Consider the following 26138-nt stretch of genomic DNA (forward strand, 5'->3'; position numbering starts at 1 on the left):
ACTTTCGCATAAAACTCCAAATGAATGTATAAATATCTGCGGTCCAATGATTACAGATTACATTGTAACATAACATTACGGACAACGCTTGATGCATAATTATTTACAGCGTTATCAGCTTATATGACAATAATATTCTCAATGATAAATTGTGCAAGGGTTATCGACGCTGCCAATGTTCTAAAGTTAACGCTCGTAACCGATAATATATTTGAATGTAATACGAGTGCTATCATAATGTATTATACAGGGTGTCTCGTTTTAATCGATCCACGCAAATATCTCCAAAACTATTGTATATTACTGCGTACCTGTGTACCTGTATATCATTCGAGGAAGCGTTTCAAATCAAACTCATATTGTTTCAAGGCGAACATTTTATCTCGGTGGCAATACCTTCGAGATTTCAAGGTGACATTTTTTTTTTTTTTAATAGAACTACACATTTTTCTTATACGCCATTCGATGCAGCTTTCAATTCTCAACAGAAAAGTACCAAGGCACTTTAAAAGGGTCGACAGATGATTAATTCAAATGACATTTTATCTTCAATCTTGTAGAACTGATCATACAAGGAAAAAAACAAGGAAAGATATAAGACAAGGATTTTATGCTTATGTTTCCTTGTCTTTCGTACACTCGATTTGCTGAAATTAACATTGAAATATCCCTTAAACCAAGCATTTTCGCATACTCGTCAGACAAAATAGTTTAATACTTTTTTGTAGGCAGTTGAAAGATGTATCGAACGGTGTATAAAAATGTGTATAATTCCATTTAAAAAACAAAGGATAAACTTCGGTATTTCGAAAACCCCTCCACCTAGACCAATCTGGCAGTCATCGTGAGACGTCCCTCTTCAGAATTAACATTGCTCCGTTTTCGTCTGCATAATGAACTTGCCGGACCTCAGGCACAATTTTGTATATACGTATGTAATAAAATAATGTTATGTAAATAACCAATACGTAGAAACTCAAACGCAACTTTTTTACTTTTTTATTTTCGTCTTACTCTACCTGGTACTTATAGACGAACCCCTTAAATATTTTGTCAAATCTCTCTCTCTCTCTCTCTATATATATATATATATATATTTCTTCTGTTACTTTGAATATGCATATATGATATTATAAATATCCACAATTACATAATATTTATACATTATCCATACGTAATTATTAAAGAAATGATGTATAGATTCAAATCACTTTCTCTAAACAAACATTATTTACGTTCCATCTACACATCCGTTATAACATTAAAACCGAATTCCCTATACATACTGACAAGTGATGCTATCACCGTATTTCGTATTTAAAGATGGTTTAATTTAATGCAATATCCATTTTTATATATATATATATATACAAAAATTGAATATACACGTGAATAAAAATTAATTTGTAAACACTCCAAATATTGCTTAATAGTCGCTAGTGAATAATAATTTTTAGGGATATTTTATATCACTGAAAAAAATCTGCTAAACGGTATAAGTATATTTAATTAAACGATACAGCTATATTTTCGACATTTCACTTTCCACCTAATCTTCGGGAAAATATATATGTACTATTTTATAACATCTCAGATTTTCCCCTAGATTTTGACTACGTAACTTTATTTACCTTTTCCAGCTGGATCTGTTAGACCAAGTACTCGCAATATTTGAAAGATACATCTATTTACAACTAGTTTGAAAACAATTCAACGTTCATAATTTTTAAGCAAAAGTTATGTTACATTAACAGGTAACTTTATGAAAAATTAGTACGATATAATTATATCTAAAGCAATCGGAAGACAAAATTTGAATTTAACTTGAACGGGTAAAGAGTATGTGCAAGTAGAATGTATTAAGTCAATATATAAAATAACGAAGTAATGATAAAAAATTGGGCAAAAGGTACAAATAATAATTGATTCAGGTACATACAATTAATTTATTCGTTATTCAGAGAAATGTAATTTTGAAAAAAGAAGGGAAGCATTGTCGATTAATTATAATAATACTATCAATACAAGAAATGAAAAGGTCATTCGACAATTGAAAATTCTATTTGTGTAATATTTACGTATTACAATTATAAATAAACAACAATTATATAATAATAGTTTTATTTAAAATTAATGTTATATTGTCTCTTTTGTTTGTTTAGATTAAATTATATTTAGCTTATTGTTTAACTTACATTCAGAGATCTGCTTATTCCTATTAATGGTGGCATAATGCAGAAATCTATCAGATTAAAACGTGAATTTGAAAAACTTTGTCAAAATCCTGTCGAAGGTATTTCTTGTTATCCACGGTCTGAAAATTTTGAAAACCTTGTTGCAACAATTATTGGACCAATTGGAAGCCCATATAGTGGACACGTTTTTCAATTGTCCATAGATATTTCTGAACAATATCCATTTGAACCTCCAAGGATTACATTTCAAACACCTATTTATCATCCAAATATTGATAATAATGGCCGAATTTGTATGGATCTTTTAAACATGCCACCAAAAGGTAACTGGAATCCAACTATCGGAATAAAAAATCTTCTGGATGCTGTAAAATGTCTATTGGGAAATCCAAACCCTGATGATCCTTTAATGCCAGACATAGCGCAAGAATATAAATTTAACAGACAAGAGTTCGACAGAAAAGTACAACAGTTTATGATAGAAAGAAAAAATAAACTGTTATAATTAATCATAACTATAATTAACCGATACCTATTTCCATTTCTTATGTAATTCAAGTGTGTTACAAATGTATATAATATATTTATTACCTTTCTCTTTTTATAAAGGCGTAAGAAATTCACCTTGTTTTCTTTATGTACTTCTCATATATTTAATACAATTCCCTTATTTGTCATGTCATCTTCTACATTTTCTTGAAAACTTTTATGTTGGGTTTTTCCGAACCTTTTATAAATATACACAGAATGTATAAATATTATGTATAAAGATCGATACAACTTCAGCTCGGTGGACATTTGTAAGAAACGTTCAGTGAAAAATTGTCCTGCAGCTTGAATTTTAAGGTAAAATCTTTTTGCTTTCATTGTATTTCGTCCATCACTGTATAGAAAAACTTTTCAAACAAATATTGAATGGAACTGAAGGAGGTACTATTTGATGTTATTAGCTTTTCTTTAGAAGTGGAGATGTAAACCATGTAAACTATATTTTTTTTAAATGCAATAACATTTCTTAATGATGTGCCGATCGATGCACCTCATCCTCCACTGGTGATCTTTACGCATAATTTTTATACACCCTTTACAATTAATAGATCATAGTTTACAAATCATTCTTACAGAACTTTCTACTTGCAAAGTTCCAAAATGAAAACAAAATGCTTAAGAATATTTCTTATTCGGAAGTCTTTAATAATTCAATAATAATCTTAGCAAAACTAAGTCAGATTAGATTCATATAAAACCTATACAGAATTAGCAATAATATATAGATGAATTGATGCACAACTATAATAATATTTTCATACTGTCAGAAATTATTATCAAACGACCTTAAATAATCTCGCACCTTTCACATATTTTTAAGGACAATTACGTCAAAATATATTTACTTAGAATGTAAAACAATTATATCATATATTTTATTAATCTTTTTTTTATTTATAGCGCATTAAAATGTGTTATATATTGTACCTGAAAACATTCAAATGTACGGATAATGCAATAAATTACTTACTACTTATAGCATTAACATTTATGAAAAAGAATTACCCCTTAAACGAGTAAAAATCTTTTTTCAAATTCGAAACTATAACATCTTTATAACGATATAGATACGCGATTTGAATTCATTTATTTCTACTTATTTCCAAAATAAAATAGAATAGAAAAAAATAAAATTATCTATTCCATATTTTATACAACCAATCAAATTTCTTATAGAATGCACTCTCTCGTGAAATAGTAAAACTACTGATATGTTTGGAATGCCCTCTAGAAAGAAAAGCGCGTAGCTGTATCTTCAATACATGTTGAGCGGATCATCTCGTTTCGTCGACGGAAACGTACTACTTGCACATCAATTTGCGAATCAATAGTTTTTACATGCAAGTAGTAGCATATATATATATATATATATATATATATATATATAGAAACAGAGAAAGAGAGAGAGAGAGAGAGAGAGAGAAATCAAAACAAATATAATTTGGAAAGAATAAACCGAGTTAAAAGAGATTAAGAGATTTGAAGAAATGCAGAGCTTAAATATTTGATTAAATTTCTATGGAATTCCTTTTAGCTTACTAGGAAATTCCGGAAGTTAAGTAAGGAAAGAGGAAAGTCGCCATTTTGTGCTCATTGAGGAGGATAAAGACTTCGTGAATGACGGCTTGATTCAAGCCGAGTAATCTTTGTGTAATTATTGTTCCTTTGTTTTTCCTTCGCCATTTGTTCGGCTCTGCCGTGTTAAACAGCGTTGATGATTGGGATTCCGCGTGACGATCGACATAAGATCACGGTTAAAATCCGCAACAATATGAAAAGGAGCTCTAGTCGTGACACTCCTCCGCGCGTCAAGAGAAGTAGATCATCGATGGGACGGTAAAAATTTTTCATAATATACTAAACTCTATTTTTAGAAATTTATACGAAGTGTGTATTATTTTACTTTATATTTCTTTACTAGAATAGATACTTAGATATATAGACTTAGAGATGGTATATAACATTACCTAGAGGTAACAAGTACATATGTATATAGTAAATCGTTGAAATTTTTTGTTTTTTACGATATAACAAAAAGTATTTCAGTTATAATAGAACTGTTTTAATTAATTTGCAGATATGATGATTCCAGTGATGAGCGAATAACTCCTGAAAGAATTCGTCGACGTAGTAGAGGTGCAAGAAGTCCCAGTCCTCCAACGCGTGCCTCCTCTCATGCTCGTTACGTAGAATCAAGCTCCCATAGAGATGATTATTTAAGAGCACCCAGAGAATTACCACCAGAGCGTCCATATAGTTATAAAGTGCTTTGTATCAGTTCAATTCACCCAAAAGCAAGTGACGAAGTGATAAAAGATACTCTTTATAGAGAATATAAGAAGTTCGGAGATTTTTCTATTAGAATTTCTCATGAATTAGATGAACGTGTCGCATATGTTTGCTTCAGAAGTTCAGAAGATGCTAGAGATGCAAAGCATGCAAAACCAAGAATCATTATGTATGACAAGGTAGCACTTGTTGAACCAGTTTATGAAAGACCTGATACCTACCGTCGTCCAAGATCGATCACGCCCCCTGATTATGAAAGATACTATGCCAGAAGTCCTGGTCCAACAGATAGACATAGACCTTTAGAAAGATATGAAAGAGTTTATGGACCTCCAGTTGGTTTGCCTCCACCGCACAGAGAAATGAGGCGGGAAGCAATCCCTCCTCCTCATCATGAATTTGTTCGACCACCAATTCATCATGGCCCACCCCATGTTCATCCTGGTCCACCTCACCATTATGGTCCTCCAAGGCATATGATGATTCGACATCCAGTTCATGGATTTGAACGCGTGGAGAATAAAAAAGATAAATTTCCCAATTATTTACATCATGTTTCTCCAGAAGATGACCCACTAGCGACAAGAACACTTTTCGCAGGGAACTTAGAGATCAACATTACAGAAGACGAATTAAGACGTATCTTTAGTAAATATGGAATTGTTGATGATATTGATATTAAAAGACCTCCGCCAGGTACAGGAAATGCTTATGCTTTTGTCAGATTTCAGACATTGGATATGGCACATAGATGTAAAGTTGAACTCTCTGGACAATATATAGGAAAATTCCAATGTAAAATTGGATATGGGAAAGCTACACCTACCACAAGAATTTGGGTTGGTGGTTTAGGACCATGGACTTCTGTACCACAGCTAGAAAGAGAATTTGATCGATTTGGGGCAATAAAAAAGATTGATTATATCAAAGGCGATAGTAATGCTTATATCTTATATGATTCAATTGATGCAGCACAGGCTGCTGTAAAAGAAATGAGAGGATTTCCTCTAGGTGGTCCAGATAGGAGGCTGAGAGTCGATTTTGCAGATGTGACTCCTGGATTTGGATATAAACCAAGACCCTACCCAGAAGAAAGTGGAGAGTTTAGACCAAGACCAGTAGATTATGAACCTCCTTACGATCCTTACGGGCCAGATAGTGATTTTGGTTATGGACCAAGAGGATTCCGAGGTAGGGGATCTGCACCTTGGCATGAAAGAAGGGGCGGAGGAAGAGGGGGTTATCGCGGGACTTATCCAGAAAATTATATGAGAGAAGAAGCCGATTGGTCTAGCCGCAGACCGCCTCCAGAATTAGAGTATGAAACACCAAGAAGCTTACGTCGATCTTTATCGAGAGAACCTGGTGTAGATAGATCAAGATCAAGATCTCCTCGTAGAAGGCAAATTGACTCTGATTCCGATTCAGAGAATACTCGTAGTGGAATGCTGTCTACTTCTCGAACATTGCCTGAAGTGGCAAGGAAATCAATAGCAATATGGCAAGGAGCACTAATCTTAAAGAATTCTCTATTTCCAGCTAAGTTCCATTTAACTGATGGTGACACAGAAATAATCGAGGCCTTGATGAAAGATGAAGATGGAAAACATATGTTGAGAATTACACAAAGATTACGTTTAGATCAACCAAAATTAGATGATGTGTCAAAGAGAATTCAAACTTCTAGTTCACATGCTATTTTCCTAGGACTGGCTGGTTCAAGTACAGTTATATCTACAGATGATGCTAATGTTCAAACCAGGCCCTTACGCAACTTAGTATCATATTTAAAACAAAAGGAAGCAGCTGGTGTCATTTCATTGCTTAACAAAGATACAGAGGGAACTGGGGTGCTTTATGCATTTCCACCTTGTACATTCTCTACAGAACTATTAAAACGAACCTGTCCAAGCCTCAGTGAAGAGGGACTTAAGGAGGATCATCTGGTAATCGTCGTTGTTAAGGGGGGTAGTGCTTAAGTTTCCTCGATGATCACAAACTAGAATGGATACATGTATATACTGGCTGGAGTGTTTAGTACCATTTCTCATATTAAAAATGAGTTACAGTCTTTTAAAGAAATACTTTATATTTGAAATGTGCAAAATTTTAGAAAACTTATAATATGAATCTGTCTTATGATCTCTGTTCTCATAAATCACCACATTTGCATCGACAAAAAATATTTGTTAAAAATTGTACATTATATAATATAGATGGAAATTTTGTATTAAAAAAAAAAAAAAAAAAAAATGAGGGAGAAGAAAAGCTTAAACAAAAGGTATCGAAACAAAGTATCAAAAATATTCAGAGTAAACATACATGATATAAATTTTTTAAATAAGTAATTTTATTAATAAATGTTATGTAAAATGATACATACGATAGTTTGGATTGTGAAAGAAATTTCAAAATATAAATTCAGGTATCTATTACATTATAAGAAAATATTAGATCAATTAGATCAATGTAAACAATTCCTTTCGTACTCTTTTTCTTTTAATTATGAATGTTTAGGGACATCGAAAGGTTACTAGACGTACAAGCCTGTATATGCATAAAAAGAAATGAAATTATTATGAATCTGAATTGCAAGGAAAATTTTAGTTATATTAATAACAATATTAAAGTAATAATAATGGTAACAATTCTATACAGAATGTTATTTTAATTTTCAATCAAATATATTGATTAATTTTTATTACAATATTTTCAGCTATTACGTATATATGTACTCTTAATTTTTCTTTTTATTTAGAAAAGTATTCATAGTGTTTAACATTAAAGCAATTCAGAGTTCATTAAGTTCTGAGGAAACGCTTAATTAAGTTATTTTAATTATCATAAATAATTCGTAAGAGACATAGATTTAATTTGTATTATAATCGTATAATCTGCGCATATATATATATATATATACACACACACACACACACATACATCTACACGCGCGCGCGCGCACACACACACATACATACAGTTCTTTCATATTCAAGCGAAATCTTTTAAAAAATATTTTGTTTTCAAAATTTCATGATGAATCTTCTTTTACAATACGAATCTTAATGAGGATAAAGGTGAAATATGAAAGGTCTGGTTGAAGCTATATTTGATACAGTAATTAAGTCTAGTTAATTGTAAAGCTGCATTTTATGACTATGTAGAATTATCCGTGTGATATATACATCCAACACTTATGTAAGTGAATTGTGCGAACGTGTTTTGAAAAGTGAACTTAATGAAAGTGAAAGGACAGTATCCCTAAATAGCTCTATGTGCTTTTCTTCCAGTGAAACAGGACAGAATCTAAAAAGACAGTGTTTGGTGATGAATATTTGAAAAGCATAGAAGAAAAAAAGCAGAACGTGTACAGTGAAATGTAAAAAAAAAAAAAAAATAATAATCCAAGTGTTTGTGCTTGGCGACCAACACTGTGACGCTCTTTTAAAGTACTATTTTAAAAGTGCGTTATAGCATGGCGCAACCAAAGGTGCAGTGGTTAAATAATACTATAGTGTCGGAACAACAAATAGATGACTATTACGCTGAGTCAATGCGTTCATTATTCCTACTTTACCTACCAAAGTTTCAGTGGCGTCAAATGAAAGTAAAGATTGTTGCATTAGAAATGTAAATGATTCTTAACGGGAAGAATGCATTAATAATTTCAGTGGCATTTAAAGATGTAACGACCTATTTAATAGGGAATGAAAATTTTACAAGAAGAAATACTTAGTTAGTTTCAGTGGTATCAAAAGAAAACAATCATTACGTAGGAAAGTTTTAATTATATTGCTTTAAAAAAAAAAAAAAAAAAAAAAAAAGAAAGAGAAAAAGAGAGAGAGAGAAAAGAAAAAAAAGAAAGGGAGATGCATGCTGTGACTTAACTTGGTCGTATGGGTTGAACACAAGTTTTCTCGTGAAGTTGATCGTGAATTTGGTGGTGTGATTTTCTTTGTTTTGTCAAGAAGATCTTTCTCATCTTGCTTAGACCAATTGTGTAATTAGTGTTGTCTGTGGTCTGTGGCCATTTTCGGTTCTCCTAATTTTCAAAAAGTAACAAGCATTGAAGGAAAGAATAGCATTTCCATGTCTCGAATAAAATAAAAACAGTCGTGCCAAATGTAAAAGTGAAAAATGGTCGGTGTCGTTTCAAAGTGTTCCTTTTTAAATTTTAAATTCAGAAATTTTGTAAAAAAAAATCCATTAACATTAAAGAAAGATTTGTTTCAGAACAACCACAACGAAAGGATAGAAGGATAGAAGAATTCATCTTTACTCCAATGTATTTGATACATTATACAAATAAATTATTTAAATTGGCAAATACTTCAAAGTGCAGTTCTTTTAATACTGATGAGACACATAAAATAAATTATACGCAATAACCTCTCACCTATCATTCAGGCAAAAATATTAGTATAGTACCATCTAATGGTGGAAGAAAAAATTGATTCATAGTAGTAAGAAATTTACATTTCACGGATTGATTTATGATATACTAAAATCGTAAAATTTCATTGCTTTCATTATATTTGCTACTATAGTTTATAATTAAACTTTGCTCAATTTTTTATTTCCAAAAACTGACCATAATTATTGAAGATTAAAGTCAATATTTATAAACATATTACACATGTATATATATATATAAAAAAATCAGTTAGATTATTTTATCTTAGGTTATATGATTATCAACTCAAAAGAAGTTACATATATATAGTTAACAAAATAGAATATAAATAAATCAATGACCTTTTATTTTTATACATAAAACTAGCATTAATTAAGAAAACCTGTTTTTGGTACATGGAAAGTCACATTTAGAAAATCTGATATCAGATTACTTCACAAAATACATAATTGCAAGGACGATTATTTTTTACTAACATGTATATTTATTACATTCTCGCACTTATAGACAAAACATAATTATTTTTCAAAAATGTTACATGGTCATTGTAAATGAATCGAAATTTTTATTTTTCAAATATTTATAAAATATTAATCGAAAGATGTTACGATCTATACATTTATGGACATTCTAAATATTTAACATCATAAAACCATCACATTAGTTTATTATAACAAAATATCTTTTGCCATGCTTTATTTAAATAAAATATATATTAATTGAATATAGTAAAAATATAACAAAAGCGGAGCATAAAATAATAATTGCAAACAATTTACTAACATTTATTTTTACTGCAGCTAGTTACGGTTTTATTGTGTATGTAGTATAACCTTAAAATTATAGGTTAACATGTGTCCAGCTTTAGAATCACGAACAGTGTTAAATACATTTTCGGTGCATTCTTAAATAGAATCAACTTTTGAACTTTTAAAATTGTTTTGTTTTTCATTTCTTTTTTAATATTTTACTGCTGTGTGACATTATTAGCGTGGTACTGTTAATGAATAAAGTAGAGAAGCAATTCTAATAAACTATTATTTCTAAAATGTAGAAAAAAAAAAATGAATAATATATTAAAATAACACTTTTTAATAACAAACTTTTAGTCCCTCTAGTTGAAACTTGATATTGTTCTACACATAGGGACTCGCGTTAAATGCATACACTATTACACATCATGCACAGCAAAGAAAATCAGCAAAAAAATAATTTCTGCTTGTAACTTGCCTTTTCTAAGCTGTAACTGAGAAGCAATTTATATTTTTATTTTTATTGCAGTTTGGAATTACAATTGCAATACATATTGCAATTTCTATTAATGTACATTATAAAATAATGTTTCTAAAAAAATTGTTTTATAAAACAATTATTATTTCATATTGTAAATCTTATTAAAACAAAAAAATTAATTAATAGTTTAAATTTGACGCACGAAGGACTATAAAAATGTCGTATTGTGTGGGAAATTTTTCCATATTTCAAAACAATTTAAGTCTAATACGATATAATAAAAAGTAATAATGTATATATGTATATGACATAAAGAAATATTTGAAGCGCACCATTTAAATTTTCTACATTAATAATGTGTGTATATTAATTTGATATATATTTATATTCTTGAACTTTAAGATATTTCCAAGCTTTGAATACTAAAACACAAAGTATTTGAAATAATAGCATGTTTTTGTCATTCAACCGTTAGTTAAAATGTACTATTGAGGGGTTTGAATCAAGACAGTAAACTTTAGCAAAATGTGTTAACAATATAATACTAAAGAATCTTACACTGATCTTAATTGGAAACATTAAGAGGAATATATGAATAACCGCAATATAAAGGCAATTAAATACTGACTGATATACACAATTTAAATGATTATAAAATAGTACCTACGTGATTCACTATGTATGTGTATACATACATATACATATGTTTATGTAAATATATATACACATATACATATCTTAGTATGTGCGTTTATGTATGCATATATTCATGTACTGAATTGTTCACTTTTAAGGTTTACGATTTAGGAAAAGTATCTAAATAAATATCAATGTTACTCTTTCTCTTATTACTTAAAAAATACAGTTATGGCATCGCAGTATGACTGAATATCTATAAAAATTAGAGTCCCTTTTGGCATTTTTATTTTAATTGCGATCGTTGTAGGGCTTCCCATTATAAAAGGGAGCTTACTCTTTCCAGTCTTTCTTAATTTCAAATGACCATTCCCACTTTAGGTGTTCGTGTTTGTCATCATCAGTAAACAAAGAGCTTACACTATAAGAACCACGTGCCATTACTCCAGCTGGTGCATCCTCCGTTGGTGTTGTATATGATTGAATTTCCGTTTTTGGAGGATAAGAACCCACCATATGCATCATCTTATCCACTGAAAGGATAACAAGGCAAATGAATATTAAACATGTTAAGCCATACATACGGTACTGTCAATACTTTGTTTTAAAAATACCTGTGACACCTAAAGCAGAAAGCATTGAACAAAAATGAAATATAATGATTTAATATTAATTTAGTAATTTAAATTAGACATAATTAAAAATTTTAAGTTAGCAATAAAAAAGAAAGTTAAGATATAACTAATATTTTATCTTTAATGAAAATTTTACCTGGCATTCCAAGACGATAAGTTTTTTGAACATATTTTAGGCCATGCACAATTTCACGTTGAACAATAAAGTCAATCCTGATTCTGTAGCTAACACCTTCTTTTATTACAAATGTCTGTTTCTTTAACTGAGAAAGGTCACCTGTTAAATCTAATTCCATATCTGGCCGATCTGCTACGCACAGCGCTAACTTCTTTACTATTACTTTCCTGGGATCATTTGGATCTATAAAATTTTAGAGCATCATACCTTTCATTTATCTTCTCTTTTAGGTAATTTATTTTAAATATTTAATGAAATGCGCACCTACAACAACACCTCCAGACTTTGCTTCTCCCAAAAGAGTTTCTTTATATTTGCGTAAACTTTCATCTTCTTTATCTGTTTCTAGGATTTGTTCTATTGTTTTTTCTGGTGGGGGTTTATAGTTAGATTCCACTTCTAATTCTTCTTCTACGGAGTCAATGTGATCGGTATTAGGTTCTGACATGTTTACTGTGACAAAAACATATTTTATTAATAGCTTAAATACTATAAACTTAAATATTATAAGTCACATGAGAATATTCCAAGTATTTTATGAGAAATTTTACATCACGGATCCTGATAAATATTTCACTTATTTGACAACAGAACTTCACAGGCTAAGCGGTTACTGGATTATGAGAATAATGGAAAAGTTGGTTACTAATCTTGTTTAATAATTGATCGGTAATGAATCTGATACTTCTAACAGCAATAAACGTAACATTGCATTTAATCATTAACCAATTTTTGAAATTCGAACATCAGTGCAGATATATATTTATGACGTACAGATATAACCATATAGATATGCTTCTACAGAATATTTTTAGATGATTCAAATTAAAAATTCAGTACAAATTATTCATGTTATGTATTTCTTCAATATTTTTATATTACTAAGAAATATTAAGTAATTATTCGATTATAAAATAAATGTGTGAATTATTGAGATAAGAAAGTGACAGAAAGATAAAAAATGTTTGAACAGACTTACGAACGAAAAAAAAATTCATAAAAAGTACTTTTCAACTAGAAGAAATATAATGTTCAAATAGTACGCTTACCACAATTATAAAATAATAAGATGAAGCTTGAAATGAAAACTTGGACAGAATTATTGGCAATTTCTTAATCCTGTTTGCCACCCCTTTGTGATTCGCCTCTGAAAGCGGAAGACATGGACAATATGGCGACTTCAAAAGGGCGGGTACTTCCTGTTTTAATACTTTTTTAAGGTTAACTTTTCCTTGCATAGGTTCCTGTATTATTTCTTGTCCAAAAAGGAATAGTTTATTTATATTATCATCTTATGAGATCGTTCGATTTAGTTAATATGTATGTTTATTTTAATCTCTTGGTCATTTAAATATATTACAAATTTCCTAAATTGTGTATGTCCGTATATTCTTTAAATCTATAGATCGTCTTCCCACGTTTTTATATATACATATTCATTTTTGGACATTAATTTATTGAAAAAAAATAAAGAAGTAGATTCTTTGTGGGTATTTGTATCAAACAGTTGTTATATTTTCACGTTAATTGTTAAAAAAAATTGCCAGAAATTAAGATAACCTTGAAATGAGATGATATTTTAAATTCTGCTTATGAAATTTATTTTGAATAAATTAATTAATTTTTGTTTACAATAAATATACACATACATTATACAAGAAATATTGTCACTGAATAGAATATCACTCGTACATAATAACTATCAATTTTACTCATTGGTTAATAGAAATTGACGGTCATCAATTTTATTTATTGGTTAAAATAAATTGACAGTGTTCTATTAATGTTTCCATATCCTTTCGATTTCTAAAATTTGTCTTACATTTCTGAAGTTTCTGATATAATAATTCTGGATGCACTTTGGCTAATTCCTTTAATTTATCTAAAAGATAAGTACTTTATATATGACAATTATATTACAATTTACATAAATATTATATTAAAATGCACTCTTAATTTAAACGTTATTACCTAATGCAATATTTTGAAATTTGCTGTCTGGATCATCCAAATATATTATAATTGTGGTATACAAAGTATCTACATGTCCTTTATTAAACTGTATGTCATAATCCTTAGGTATTGCGCTCCAAACTTCTGTTAGAGCTTCTAATGATATTACTCTAACATCATCACATCCGTCATCAAGTCTTTTCAAAAGTATTGGATATATTTTATGTATGTATTCTTCCTCGAGGTGATCAAACTGCTTCCGGATACACATTATTAAATACATAGCTTGCAAAGAATAAAATCTACTTGTTTTAGAATTATCATCTGCAAGACTAATTAAAACAGGAATTATTTGATCAAATATTAAACAAATATTTTCTTCGCCATGATTTGTAATTCTCTCCATAACAGAGTCTTTCTCATATTTATTTAAAAACGAACATAAACAAGTTACTGCAGCAGTACGTATAGCTTCAGCAGTTCTTCCTGCTGTCCAAATCAATCCAGGAAGTATACAATCTTTCAAAAATTGACTAGAAAATTTCATATCCATAATCTCATTTGAAGATCCTTGATTAAAATATTCTGATAATAAAATAAAATGTTTCAGTCTCAATTCAGGATCTGCATCATCCGTCAGAGTTTGTTTTAAAACTGGTAAAATAATGTTCATATTATAAGCAAAAATTTGCTTAGCATAAGTTAAACATGCACAAAAAATTTGAGATTCTGGATCATGAATTGACCATGATTTATAGTCAGAAAATGTTGAAAATAATTCGCCAATGTATTTATGATATAACTCTTCAACATTATCAAGTGAATTAATGCTAGCAAGTATACTTAGTAATTCTTGTGCTTTCAAATTTATCAAATTTTCTTGTGTCATAGACAAAACAGTGAATATTATTATAAATAATTCCTTTGATATAAGTTTGCAATCCTAAAATTTGTTTAATATATTAGCGCAAGAAATAATAAAATTAACGATGTAGATATTTATAAAACAAACCATTTTGCATACTAAAAGTAAAGAAGAACAACAAGAAAGTATTTCTTTTTGATATGCTCCTTTTTTACTTTGACAGATACGTGATTGTTGTAAGAATTTTCCAATATCTTCCAATAATGGAAGAAGCATACACTGTTCACTACCTTTTAAAACTGCAGAAAATACTTTTAAATGACCTACAGATGGAGTGTCTTCAATAGTAGGGATTATCAAATGACAATAGATTTTTGGAGATACAAAATATCCTAAATATTCTGCAGCTCTTTCTACATTTTCTACAACTCTGTTATCTTCATCATTACAAGCTCTAATAAATAATTATTAGTCAACAGTATGATTAGTTAAAGATTAATTTGATAATGCATATTTTAATACTAATACATTTACCGATACATAGGAGGCAAGAGTTTTCCAATATGCTGTATTATATCTTCTTCTATGTTTAAAATAAATACACAAAGTAATTGTGCAGATCGTACTCGTATGTCTGCAATCCAATCTCCTAATTCCAAACAAATTCCATTTATCAATTTACTGAAGCATTGTTGTGCTATTACACGGCATCCTAAGTTTGGTCTAATAACTGCAAGAGATTTATAACGACATAAATAATATTTTATAGCAATTTGTTAACTAAACATACCATTAGGGTAATGATGACGATCTTTGGTAAGAAAATCCAGTTTGTTTTTCAATTTTTCATCATTCTGGTTTTCTTCTACATACAATTGTCCCGCAGCATCCCAAAAGTTGCCAGCTTTTTGTCTAATTTCTTCTAATTCATCATGTAGACCCGTTAATAGTAGTGGAAGAATTTTATGCCACCAGTTATATCGATCTTTTAGGTTTAGATGCCAATAACCTGCTACTTCTATTACAGCTATGAAACAGTACAATGATATTAAATATAATTTGTTTAAATAAAGAATAAAAATAATGAAATACCTTTTCTAACAAGACCATTCTGATCAAACAACCTTTCTGCCATTGGCGTAGCTACTTCTTCTATAGACTTACTATTTCCATATTGGATTAAATCTCCTATTGTTTTAACAGAAGCGATTCTAATTCTATGATGTTGGTGTGTAAAGTTATTTAGAATTGGTTTTACAAAGTTTTGCGATTGTGCGTAGAAATATCTTGACAAATTCTTTGCAAATTCAGATACACAATCACAGCTTTCTCTTTTAACAAGTGGATAATTGTCTGCTAGACTTTGTACTAAGATTTTTGTTAAATCATCAATGTATAATGCTAATAAGTTTTCGTATTTCAGTATTATTATTTTTAATAACGTAATACACTTCAGTCGAACTTCTTCTGAAGTCTCTATTTGCTCAGAAGAACCTAATCTTTTGGATAAAATTGGGAGTAAATACATAATATACTTATCATTCGGTGCTAAATTAATTATAAATAACTTGATAATCTCCAGTGTTCGATCACGACATTCTTCTACAGAATCATTTAAAATTCTCAACAGATATTTGTTTATAATATCCCATAATTTTACGGTTTCATTCTCAGATTGCTGTAATTCTAACAATGTGAAAACTTCCTTCAAACCTTGTATCCGTCGCTTTTTTACTTCCGATTGTAACATAACACAAATTCTAGTAAATTCATTATTTGCAGTTTCCACAGACATTCTGACAAAGCTTAAAATATTTTTAAAATTTCAAACAATTTAGAAGCTGCGGATTTTGAAGCTATAGTTGATCTATTGTCATAGCAACATTTTTATTGATCCATTTGTTTTAATTCGAATGTGTTCACCAATTATGTATATAATAATTGCATTTAAATTAGTTAAAGGAAAGAAAAAGTGTTATTCTATTTTCTGTTAAATTTATATTATTATTTCATATATTAGCGTAATACGTATATTTATGATCCCCACATCTTCAAATGTAGTTATTGTTTGTTAGGTGAGCAGTAGTACAAATTTTCTAAGTCAAAATATATACAACCAAAACTCGCATATACAACTAAAACCAAAATCTTGCAATCTATTTTATGTAAGTTTATCAGTTATCAGTTCAGATATACAGAAACTTAAATGTATAGAAATTGTCAAGCAATTCAAATGTGTGTGTGTGTGTGTGCGCGCGCGCGCGCGTGTGTATCTATATAAAACAGGACTAGCATGATTAATTCTTCATAAAATAAAGTAATAGACAAAATTTAATAGATATGTTTTGCATATGGTCCTCAGATATGGAAACTGTCAGTATGTTTGAAAGATATTATCTCATTGTAATTTTTAATCTTCCAAAGAGACATTTTTAAACAAGTATGACATGGATTCTTTATTATGAATACGCCTAATAGCCTCTGCCAGCAAAATACTGATATCAACAGTTTTTATTTTTGGACACTGCATCTTTTGGACGTCATGAGGAACAGTATTTGTAACAACGACCTAAAAATAATATCTAATTATAGATTCAACTTTAAGAAAAAACTTAAATACATATATATACATATATACAGTGCCACCTAAGTCTGCCACCCTTAATTACTCTCTCATTTGTCACGGTGCAAAAAGAAAAAATGTTTCGAGAGAAAATTATTATATCTCAAGGAGGAAATTAAACTATAAGAATGAAGTTCATCTCAAGATCTTCTGAGATCTTAATAGTAAAGTTTTTTAAACGGAATGACCTACTCTTTTCTTTACCATTAAGAAGGATGAGATCAAACTATGTCATCAGATGGGACACCCTGTATATACATGCATTTATGCACATATTCAATTTAAATGGAAACAATTAGATATCTCGACAGATACAAAAGTCACGTAGAAGTATGTCAGACGAAAACTATAGTATATCAAGGAGCCATGCTGATATTTATCTAACCTTATGACGACCTTGAATCGTCAAACGGAAATCTGTATTCTAATATCAGCTAAAAGTAATACAATGCAAATCTACATGTCCATTTGAAAACATAATCATGATCTTCACAAAGCTATTTAAGATCAAGTAAATGTCAGTGAAATGGTTCGCTTACAAACTGCCTCACGTAACTTATGTCGTTTTAAATAAGCTGTTAAATATTATACTACCTCATCAATTGGAGATTCTTCTATTAATCTTGGTGCATCAGAACTTAAAAGTCCATGCGTAGCTAGAACATAAATTTTATATGCTCCTCTTTCTTTAAGAACTTCTGCTGCAGCTACATATGATTGAACATCATCTATCATATCATCCTGAAATATAACAATGCATAATAATGTAGAAATTTACTGTAATGTAACACAATGTAAGTGTAATGTATCAAATGTACAAATTTTTAATAAATTGTCCCGTTTTCTTTAATTTTTACATTTAAACATACATACCACCATAATAGCTATGCGTCCGCCTACATCCCCCACTACATTAATTGGAGGCTTTTCTTTTGCAGGATGCATTGGCACACCAACGCCAACTTCCATTGTTCGCGAGGCCAATGCAGGTGGAGAATAACGTCCGTCATTCATATCTGACTCTGCCTCTCGCTGTTCTCCATGAATGACTGCTATTCCTAAACGTAATCTTTCTGCATAGCTAGTTGCTTTTTTTGCACTACCAGGATTTCTTGCAACTATCACTGAATTGTGATAATCTGGTATCTAATAAAATAAAATTCGAAGTTAGGTCACAAAATTCTATGATAATCAGTTTTACTAATATTATTTACGCACAGATTCTTGAATATATTGTAATAAAAAGGGACTAGCACGCAAATTATCCACTGGTACATCAAAAAATCCTTGTATTTCCTTCTGGTGCAAATCCATTGTAATTATATGTGTTAAACCACTCTTACAGAGCATCTTTGCTAATAATTTAGAAACTATACAACCTCGTTTACGCATTTTGCATTGCTTAGAATAAGGCAAATATGGAATTACGCCGACAATATTCTTTGCAGAAGAAGTTTTGCATGCATATGCCATAATCAAAAGTTCCATTATGTTATTGTTTACATCTTTTGTTCCCGTTTGAATAATATAGAGGTCTTTGCTACGCACAGAATCTCCAATTTCAACCATAGTTTCACGGTTTGATTTATGATACACAGAACATCCTCCATGTTTAACACCTAATCGACTAATAAAGCAAAGCAATTATAATTGGAGTAATGAATGATTATAAATATACATGTATATTTGTGAAAACGTACTTGGCAATAAGATTAGCCAATTCTGGATGGGAATTGCCCGCAATGAGTACAATATCCGAAGATACAGGTTTGTCCATATTGTAAATGCTTCTAAACATCAAATGAACATATAATCTGTAACTTGTTTCTTTAAAAGTATAGGAGAAAGTATCTTTATTATCTTATGTAAATAAAGGTCACACAGATCTCAGTCACTTATACTTGTATATCGCTCATAATGCTTAATAATGACATAGAATATTTAATGTAAATACCTTATAACATGCAAAAATACGATAATAGATTAAACATCTATATTGAATTACTACATCTAATACTATAAATTAGATTATTCCTTATTTATTTATGTGTTAGTATTTCTATAATCCTATTAACGATATGCTGTTAACTAATTAATTCGAATGTAAAGTATGGTATCAATGTATCAAGATCAAGTCGAATTCGATCTAATTCTTATGTTTCGTCTCTTTGTCGATTACATACTGCTTCTTGAACAGCTGCTTAATTTCAGAAGTACCAACTTATTAACAAATGGCCATAATAAATCGAAATTTTTATTACGTTTTTTCGATAGTTCTAGAGCTGAAAAAGCTAGGATTAAATTTTTATGATCTTAATTCTTGTCAATTCATTAAAATATTTATTTTCTTGTTAAAAGCGTAATAGTGTGTTATTTTAATTTCTTTTTAAATTTGAGTTACTGTTTGTTTATGTTAGGTTCCTGTCGTATCTAATATACTAATATGATATAGTACTTCTTATTAATACACTGAATAAATCAAATATTTAATTCATGTATTTTTGCAATTTATTTAGTTTGTTTAAACACACAGAGTACATTACAATAGCGAGCAGTCATATATTTTAGCAGTATTTTCTGAGATTTCAAAGTTATAGTAATGAAACTTTTCATTTGAATAGGGCATTTTTATGTCAGTAGTTGCATCACAATGTTGTATCTCTTTGTATTCATGAATATATAGAAAATCTTTAATAATTATTTGATATCTGATCGATCGATTATAAAGGTACAATAGCAATAATGTAATGAAAAAAGGTTATATCATAATATAACATACAATATTAAAATAGCAATGACATTACATCGTAATTTTATACAAATATTTTTAATATACGTGTTTTACATAGCGAATAAAGTGACACTAACTATTCAAAGAATTTAAAATATTTCCCGATTTCTGTTACACATATGTATCGTACTATTTTCAGATAAAATAATGCACACTACAAGAGCAGATACTTCTGAACGAAGGTTTGAAATACAATGTAAATTAGAAGCAGAAATTGCTTCTTTAGAAGCATTGAAAGAAGCAGAAGAACGAAGCAGGAAGTTAACCAGTAATGTTGTAGGAATTCTATCTTCTTTAGAACAACGTCTTGCTACATTGCGTCGAACTATACTTCCTGTTTACAATGAAACAGGGAACCTTCAAGCGCAACAACAAAGTATATTATTATAAACTAAATGCAATTAATATATATTGACACTTTGACAGTCAGATTTTGTTGCTATAGCTTTTTTATTGGGACATTTTCAGCAAATGACAAATTAATTAAATAGTATTGTATCTAATTCATAATATTTAGTTCAATCAGTATATCTGAACGTTTTAATGTTAATCATATAAATATTTCAAATCTGTAATTTGTCATGTAATAGCGTAATTTCGTTTATTTTGTCTTTACAGATATAGAAATGACGTTAAATGCTTTAGATCATGCTATTGGGTACTATGGGGTCTGTCAAGAAGTAGAAGCTACAGTGAGAGCTGGTCCAGGAGGATCTGGAGGACTAGATAATTTTTTGGAAGCAATGAATCGTCTTTACAATGCTCAACGTTATTTTCAAAAAAATAATCCAAGCTCTGTAGAATTAGAAAATGTAACAAGTTTGTTTGTTGTTGGTTTAGATGCTTTATATGCAGAATTCCATGATATTTTAACTAGACAAAGTAAACCAATTCTTCCAATCGTTCTTTTGGATTTAATTGGATCAGACGAAGATACTAGTGGTGAGGATGCCCCTCAATCCCTTTGTCAATTACCAGAAAGTATTTTAGGAGATTTACTTAAAATTGCTGCATGGTTGGAGGAGAGGGGACACCGTAAACATGTAAAAATTTATGCATCTGTACGTTCTGCTATTGTTTTAAGATCTTTACAGTTGTTAAAAGAACATCAAAGGAGTGCTAGTGGTGGCAGTACGCATGCAGGAAGTCCTTTACCAGTAAGAAACTTAATAAAATATTCTTTTGATCATAATTAATTGATTATTTACAATTTAATACTAGTTATATTGCTATTTGTAGAAAACAAAATTTGGGAACAGACATTCGCTGGGAATTCAAGAAAATAGTGGCAAAAGAGCTTCTAAAAGATTACAGCATGCTTTAGAAAAAAAAGCTAGTAGAATGTTGCTAAAAGCTTCTCAGACTACTGGTTTGGGATTGTCTTTAACTGCATCTAGGAAGCCACCACCACAGTTATCTGGACATTCTGTAGAGGATACAGCACCAGATGAACAAGAAATGGAAAATTACTTGCTGTTAACGGTTGGTCTTCATAAACTTATGCAAGCGGAACGGTCACTAGTTGCTAAAATTTTACCGATTAGTCTACAAGCACAAGTATTAGAGGCTACAGTACGCGAAGCTATGGATCTTGTAGCTCATGATGGAGAGAGTATAGCAACTCGTGCTAAGAGATGTATCGTACGGCGTGATTTCTCTGCAGTGCTAGTAATCTTTCCAATTTTAAAACATCTTGGAGAATTAAAACCAGACTTGGAACGTACTGTTGAGGGCTGCGATTACGCCCTTAGATCAAAATTTACTTCTGTGCTTAATACTCTAAACATAACTGTATGTTGTAACGCAATACGATTGTATAATGAAAATTTTATTTTAAATTACATACTACATAATTTAACAATATAGGGGGCAAAAGCATTGGAAGATTTTGCAGAAAGTGTCAGAAATGAATCTAGTTCAATTTTACCTAAAGACGGTACTGTAGCAGAAAGTACAAGCAATGTTTTAGTTTTCTTGGAACAATTAGCAGAATATGCAGATACAGCAGGAGCTGTGCTAAGACGTAGTGCTGATATGGAAGGTGCAACATCTATAAAACAAACAGAGAATATGTATAGAATTGTTCTTGGCACTTACATTAGTTGGTATCACTATTTCCTTATTTTTGGACATGTTATGAAAATATTATAAAACTTATTAATATTATTTTTTATTTTTAGAAAAGGTATTAGCACAATTGAATTTGGTGCTCGTGAGTAAAAGTGATACTTCATATTCGGACATTGCATTAAGAGCTTTGTTTCGTTTAAACAATCATAATCATGTTATAAATGCTTTACGTCGTAGTTCCTTGATGGAACTTTTATTATTAGCAGAACCTAGCGCAGAACAAACATATCACGATCTCCTGTTGCGTGATAAGGCTAACTACGTTTCTACTACCTTTGCAAAAGCGCGCGCTTATCTTGAACAGCCCTTCGATGAACCAGGTTTGTATTTTGACAATTTAGAAAAACTTTATAACACTAAATAAAAAAGAAATGTTCTTGTAATAATATTTATTTTGAATATAACATTAACTAAATAATGAATTACGTAAAATTAAAATACACGAAATTATTTAATATAACTATGGAGGTTTTAATGATATATATCAATTGTGTAACATGTAAACAGAAAGATGTTAAGAATGAAGATTTAGGATTTTTATTATTTTCACAGAACCAGCAGCAAAAGCTTTGAAAGAGAAATTTTTGGGATTTACAAGAGAATTAGAAGAAGTTGCAAAATGTCAACGTTCTTATTCCGTACCTGATGCTCGATTACGAGAAGAATTGCGAAAAGAGCTTCAACAAGCTATTGTTCCTCTTTATATGAATTTTCATAATAAGTATCGGGGGATATCATTCTCCAAGAACCCAGCTAAATATATAAAATACACTCCGGAACAAATATCTATATTAATTGATACGTTCTTTGACACAACGGCATAATAAATAAATAGAAAAATTTAATAAACACCCATTTAATAAAGCATATTTAGTTACAGTATCTATGATATTTTTATGGACTGAATCCCCATTCCCCGGATAGATTGCACAGGTCAGTGGATCTGCGACGATTGAAATAGATCTCGGTCCAGCCCCACTTTATATATATTTATAATATATATATAAAAAACAAGTAACGTCCGATTTAGATTCAGCAGCTTATACATGTAAAATGATAATGATAGGAATACAGTTTGGACTTTTACCATTTATGTACAATTATTTGTTATAGAATAATTCCTTCTTCTGTCTTTCTCTCTTGGCTTTCGTATGCACTCTTAAACATTCATACACACGTACCATTTTCTTCTACCTCTGATATTTTTATTCTTTTAGCCATGTTGTGCGTATGAATTACAGCAAAATTGCAACAACATGAAAATACAGGAGAGGTAGAGAATTGAAATCACACTTGTATCGCTCATTTCTAAAACTTACATGATTATCTTATTCCATGGTATGTATATAGTAATATCAACCAATTTAGTTAAAGATGAAAATCATTTCATGTTACATACTTGCAATTGTATATTTACAATGAAAGATATAATTTATGATTAGTTTCACTTAAATTATTAGCTGGAAAATTCAATTTATTTAAAGATTTAAAACAACTCCCATTAATATGTAATGTTCATATTCGAATATTTTTTACTTTAATGTTTTTATCTCTGTATCAATCTCTTTATATACCAAAAATTTAAAAATGACAAAATTGTATGATTACATTTTTAATCTAAAATATACAATGCAAATTTACATAAAATGGTTCAGCTCTTCTATTAAATTGATTAGTATCTAGTGCGCTCACAAACGCACATACATAATGTTTAATTTCTTATAATTCGTATGTAATAACTAATATTAATAACACACTCTAATATACTGTACATTATCAGTTCAGTTTTCATTTGGCTTCCTTTCTCTCATCAGAACATTCAGCTAATGTCCAAAACACTTAAATTGCATATATTTTCTTCTTTATCTTTTTATACGCATTATATAAATTGATTTGTGCGCTTTCATGGCAGATGCTTGTAGAGAGATGGACCGTACAACGGGGTTTTTTAATCAAAGTTAGATGTCCTGCTGCAATCAAGTCCGATCGGAGGAGGGGTAGTACATTTGCACATGCTCCACCGTCGTTGGACATTTAATATTATAGAAGGAAACATCTGCGTTTTGGTTTCACTTGGAGAACAGGACACAATACTGCGCGAATTGCTTCATCAAATACTGTTTTCAAACCTTTCTGAGTAAGAGCAGAACATTCTAAATATTTTACAGCACCAATCTCTTTTGCCATGGACAAACCCTAAACGTAATTTAATTCAAAGTTGTTATGTTATTAAATTATTATAAATATAGAGTAACAGTAAGAGGATAGTTTAGTTAATAAATTAAACAAATACATGCCTGAGGATATGTAATAGGTGCAAGTTTTTTATCTTTTAACCGCTCAATAGTCTCTTTGTCTTCACGTAAATCTAGTTTAGTCCCTACTAAAATAATTGGAGTAGCTGGACAATGATGGCGTACTTCTGGATACCATTTAGCACGAACATTTTCAAAACTGGCGGGGTTAACAAGAGAGAAGCAGATCAGAAAAACATCTGTCTGTGGGTAAGACAATGGTCTTAATCTGTCATAATCTTCTTGGCCTGCTGTGTCCCATAAACCAAGATTTATTGGTTTACCATCCACCATAACATTTGCGGAATAATTGTCAAATACAGTTGGAATATATTCTCCAGGGAAAGCATTGGTAGTGTAGCTTATGAGGAGACATGTTTTACCTACTGCTCTGTAGAAATTAATCAGTTAGAGATAATTAAATTGACTGTGCAGAAATTCTGATAATGAAAAGGTTAATTATAAATGGAACATGAGTAAACAATTTTTACGTTATCAGAATAAAAGTCATAAAATAATATAAATTCGAATGAAGTTTTAACGAAGACGAAAAAAGGAAAAAAAGAGGAAAACACGGAGAAAAGTAATACCTCGGGGCGATAAATTATCTAAAAGTTGATAATTTTAAATTAAGATATTCTGATTTGCTTTAAAAAAAAAGAAAAAAAAAAAAAAAAGAAAAGAGAATACATATTAAAAAGCATAACGGGTGTGGTACTAAGCTTTTAAATAGTTCTTGATCAGGAAAAACCAATCGCCAAGGGGTACTTCGATGATTCTTTAGATCAAATAATGTGGATCGAAAACAGGAAAAGGCAAACATATCACAAAACATTAGAGTAGGTATTAAAATACTCACCCGTCTCCTACGACAACACATTTGATAGCTTGCATCCTGAAGGTTGGAACCGTTCACAAGTAGAAATATCTACGTAAATTCGCAGGAAGGGAGGCTAGTTCGATTCGACAGAACAGGAAAGATTAAGAGAGATAGACAAGGAGTGGAAATGTCGTGAAATAGAAAGAGAGAACATAAAGGAAATAGGCGCAAGAGAGATAAATAAGTAGTGTCAAAAGTAAGATAGAAAAAGATCATAAAATGGAAGGATGTATAAATCAAAGGAAAAGTAGGAATGATATAGGCAAGAAAAATTATAAGTACTTGTGTAGAACCATAACAGTGGTAACAAACAAATATGTATTATAACGTCCTTGATGTCCTTGTTTTGTGATAGAAAACGCAGTTGGGGGTCTTTCGTTAAATGCAGCACTCCTGACCTCAATATATGGCCTCAATAATGAACGTAGACTTAAAGGTTTTATTTATTTTATAAGAATTAAAATGCTATTTCT

The 26138-nt window shown here is 30.2% G+C and overlaps 6 protein-coding genes across 13 annotated transcripts; 3 read left to right on the forward strand and 3 right to left on the reverse strand.

Moving 5' to 3' along the window:
- Window positions 1-1521: 1521 nt before the first annotated feature.
- Window positions 1522-2818, forward strand: LOC117166008 (ubiquitin-conjugating enzyme E2 T). Of its 4 annotated transcripts, none has more exons than XM_076626061.1 (3): window positions 1549-1572; window positions 1641-1754; window positions 2163-2818. In XM_076626061.1, the coding sequence occupies exon 3, from the start codon at window positions 2233-2235 to the stop codon at window positions 2698-2700; it is 468 nt and encodes a 155-aa protein (XP_076482176.1). In that variant the 5' UTR covers window positions 1549-1572; window positions 1641-1754; window positions 2163-2232; the 3' UTR covers window positions 2701-2818. The 4 variants fall into 4 exon arrangements, with proteins under 4 accessions (XP_033205473.1, XP_033205472.1, XP_076482176.1 ...); XM_076626060.1 differs by having other exon boundaries at window positions 1556-1572; window positions 1641-1931; XM_033349582.2 differs by having other exon boundaries at window positions 1522-1931.
- A 1407-nt stretch (window positions 2819-4225) lies between these two features.
- On the forward strand, window positions 4226-9362 carry nito (RNA-binding protein spenito). The gene is made up of 2 exons (XM_033349751.2): window positions 4226-4580; window positions 4822-9362. The coding sequence occupies exons 1-2, from the start codon at window positions 4459-4461 to the stop codon at window positions 7010-7012; spliced, it is 2313 nt and encodes a 770-aa protein (XP_033205642.1). The 5' UTR covers window positions 4226-4458; the 3' UTR covers window positions 7013-9362.
- Window positions 9363-10221: 859 nt separating this feature from the next.
- RhoGDI (rho GDP-dissociation inhibitor) lies at window positions 10222-16888 on the reverse strand. Of its 2 annotated transcripts, XM_033349750.2 has the most exons (9): window positions 16040-16888; window positions 15738-15974; window positions 15482-15677; window positions 15095-15401; window positions 14101-15025; window positions 13893-14011; window positions 12394-12577; window positions 12088-12312; window positions 11508-11849 (listed from the first exon to the last, which is right to left on the reverse strand). In XM_033349750.2, the coding sequence occupies exons 1-9, from the start codon at window positions 16740-16742 to the stop codon at window positions 11650-11652; spliced, it is 3096 nt and encodes a 1031-aa protein (XP_033205641.1). In that variant the 5' UTR covers window positions 16743-16888; the 3' UTR covers window positions 11508-11649. The 2 variants fall into 2 exon arrangements, with proteins under 2 accessions (XP_033205640.1, XP_033205641.1); XM_033349749.2 differs by lacking the exons at window positions 13893-14011; window positions 14101-15025; window positions 15095-15401; ... (1 more) ...; window positions 15738-15974; window positions 16040-16888 and adding an exon at window positions 13179-13338 and having other exon boundaries at window positions 10222-11849; window positions 12394-12582.
- Window positions 16889-16922: 34 nt separating this feature from the next.
- Window positions 16923-19772, reverse strand: LOC117166088 (phosphoribosyl pyrophosphate synthase-associated protein 2). Of its 3 annotated transcripts, none has more exons than XM_033349755.2 (6): window positions 19754-19772; window positions 19271-19360; window positions 18789-19197; window positions 18444-18716; window positions 18165-18311; window positions 16923-17516 (listed from the first exon to the last, which is right to left on the reverse strand). In XM_033349755.2, exons 2-6 carry the CDS (start codon window positions 19345-19347, stop codon window positions 17358-17360), a joined length of 1065 nt encoding a protein of 354 aa, XP_033205646.1. In that variant the 5' UTR covers window positions 19348-19360; window positions 19754-19772; the 3' UTR covers window positions 16923-17357. The 3 variants fall into 3 exon arrangements, with proteins under 3 accessions (XP_033205646.1, XP_033205645.1, XP_076482177.1); XM_033349754.2 differs by lacking the exon at window positions 19754-19772 and adding an exon at window positions 19525-19747; XM_076626062.1 differs by lacking the exon at window positions 19754-19772 and having other exon boundaries at window positions 19271-19498.
- A 377-nt stretch (window positions 19773-20149) lies between these two features.
- Exo70 (exocyst complex component 7) lies at window positions 20150-23373 on the forward strand. 2 transcript variants are annotated; one of them, XM_033349753.2, is made up of 7 exons: window positions 20150-20298; window positions 20501-20737; window positions 20980-21518; window positions 21601-22152; window positions 22228-22462; window positions 22542-22811; window positions 23044-23373. In XM_033349753.2, exons 2-7 carry the CDS (start codon window positions 20509-20511, stop codon window positions 23313-23315), a joined length of 2097 nt encoding a protein of 698 aa, XP_033205644.1. In that variant the 5' UTR covers window positions 20150-20298; window positions 20501-20508; the 3' UTR covers window positions 23316-23373. The 2 variants fall into 2 exon arrangements, with proteins under 2 accessions (XP_033205644.1, XP_033205643.1); XM_033349752.2 differs by having other exon boundaries at window positions 20218-20327.
- Window positions 23332-26133, reverse strand: Rac1 (ras-related protein Rac1). The gene is made up of 3 exons (XM_033349757.2): window positions 25645-26133; window positions 24789-25176; window positions 23332-24687 (listed from the first exon to the last, which is right to left on the reverse strand). The coding sequence occupies exons 1-3, from the start codon at window positions 25677-25679 to the stop codon at window positions 24532-24534; spliced, it is 579 nt and encodes a 192-aa protein (XP_033205648.1). The 5' UTR covers window positions 25680-26133; the 3' UTR covers window positions 23332-24531.
- Between the last annotated feature and the right edge of the window lie 5 nt (window positions 26134-26138).

This window comes from Bombus vancouverensis, chromosome 17 (genome assembly GCF_051014615.1).
Source record: "Bombus vancouverensis nearcticus chromosome 17, iyBomVanc1_principal, whole genome shotgun sequence".
NCBI classification, from domain to species: domain Eukaryota; kingdom Metazoa; phylum Arthropoda; class Insecta; order Hymenoptera; family Apidae; genus Bombus; species Bombus vancouverensis.

Bases quoted from the DNA above. Each gene is read 5' to 3' on its own strand.
- nito (XM_033349751.2), top strand. From the start codon at position 4,459: ATGATTGGGATTCCGCGTGACGATCGACATAAGATCACGGTTAAAATC. The intron at 4,581-4,821 runs GTAAAAATTTTT...ATTAATTTGCAG, and splicing joins AGTAGATCATCGATGGGACG to ATATGATGATTCCAGTGATG.
- Rac1 (XM_033349757.2), bottom strand. From the start codon at position 25,679: ATGCAAGCTATCAAATGTGTTGTCGTAGGAGACGG. The intron at 25,177-25,644 runs GTGAGTATTTTA...TAATTTCTACAG, and splicing joins TGTGTTGTCGTAGGAGACGG to AGCAGTAGGTAAAACATGTC. The intron at 24,688-24,788 runs GCATGTATTTGT...AATTACGTTTAG, and splicing joins CACCTATTACATATCCTCAG to GGTTTGTCCATGGCAAAAGA.
- RhoGDI (XM_033349750.2), bottom strand. From the start codon at position 16,742: ATGTCTGTGGAAACTGCAAATAATGAATTTACTAGAATTTGTGTTATG. The intron at 15,678-15,737 runs GTATGTTTAGTT...AATCTCTTGCAG, and splicing joins TCGTCATCATTACCCTAATG to TTATTAGACCAAACTTAGGA. The intron at 11,850-12,087 runs GTAAAATTTTCA...TTATCCTTTCAG, and splicing joins TTATCGTCTTGGAATGCCAG to TGGATAAGATGATGCATATG.
- Exo70 (XM_033349752.2), top strand. The intron at 21,519-21,600 runs GTAAGAAACTTA...TGCTATTTGTAG, and splicing joins ATGCAGGAAGTCCTTTACCA to AAAACAAAATTTGGGAACAG. The intron at 22,463-22,541 runs GTTGGTATCACT...TTTTATTTTTAG, and splicing joins TGTTCTTGGCACTTACATTA to AAAAGGTATTAGCACAATTG.
- LOC117166088 (XM_076626062.1), bottom strand. From the start codon at position 19,368: ATGTTTAGAAGCATTTACAATATGGACAAACCTGTATCTTCGGATATT. The intron at 18,312-18,443 runs GTATGTATGTTT...GTTATATTTCAG, and splicing joins GACGCATAGCTATTATGGTG to GATGATATGATAGATGATGT. The intron at 17,517-18,164 runs GTAGTATAATAT...TATTATTTTTAG, and splicing joins AAGAATCTCCAATTGATGAG to GTCGTTGTTACAAATACTGT.
- LOC117166008 (XM_033349582.2), top strand. From the start codon at position 2,233: ATGCAGAAATCTATCAGATTAAAACGTGAATTTGAAAAACTTTGTCAA.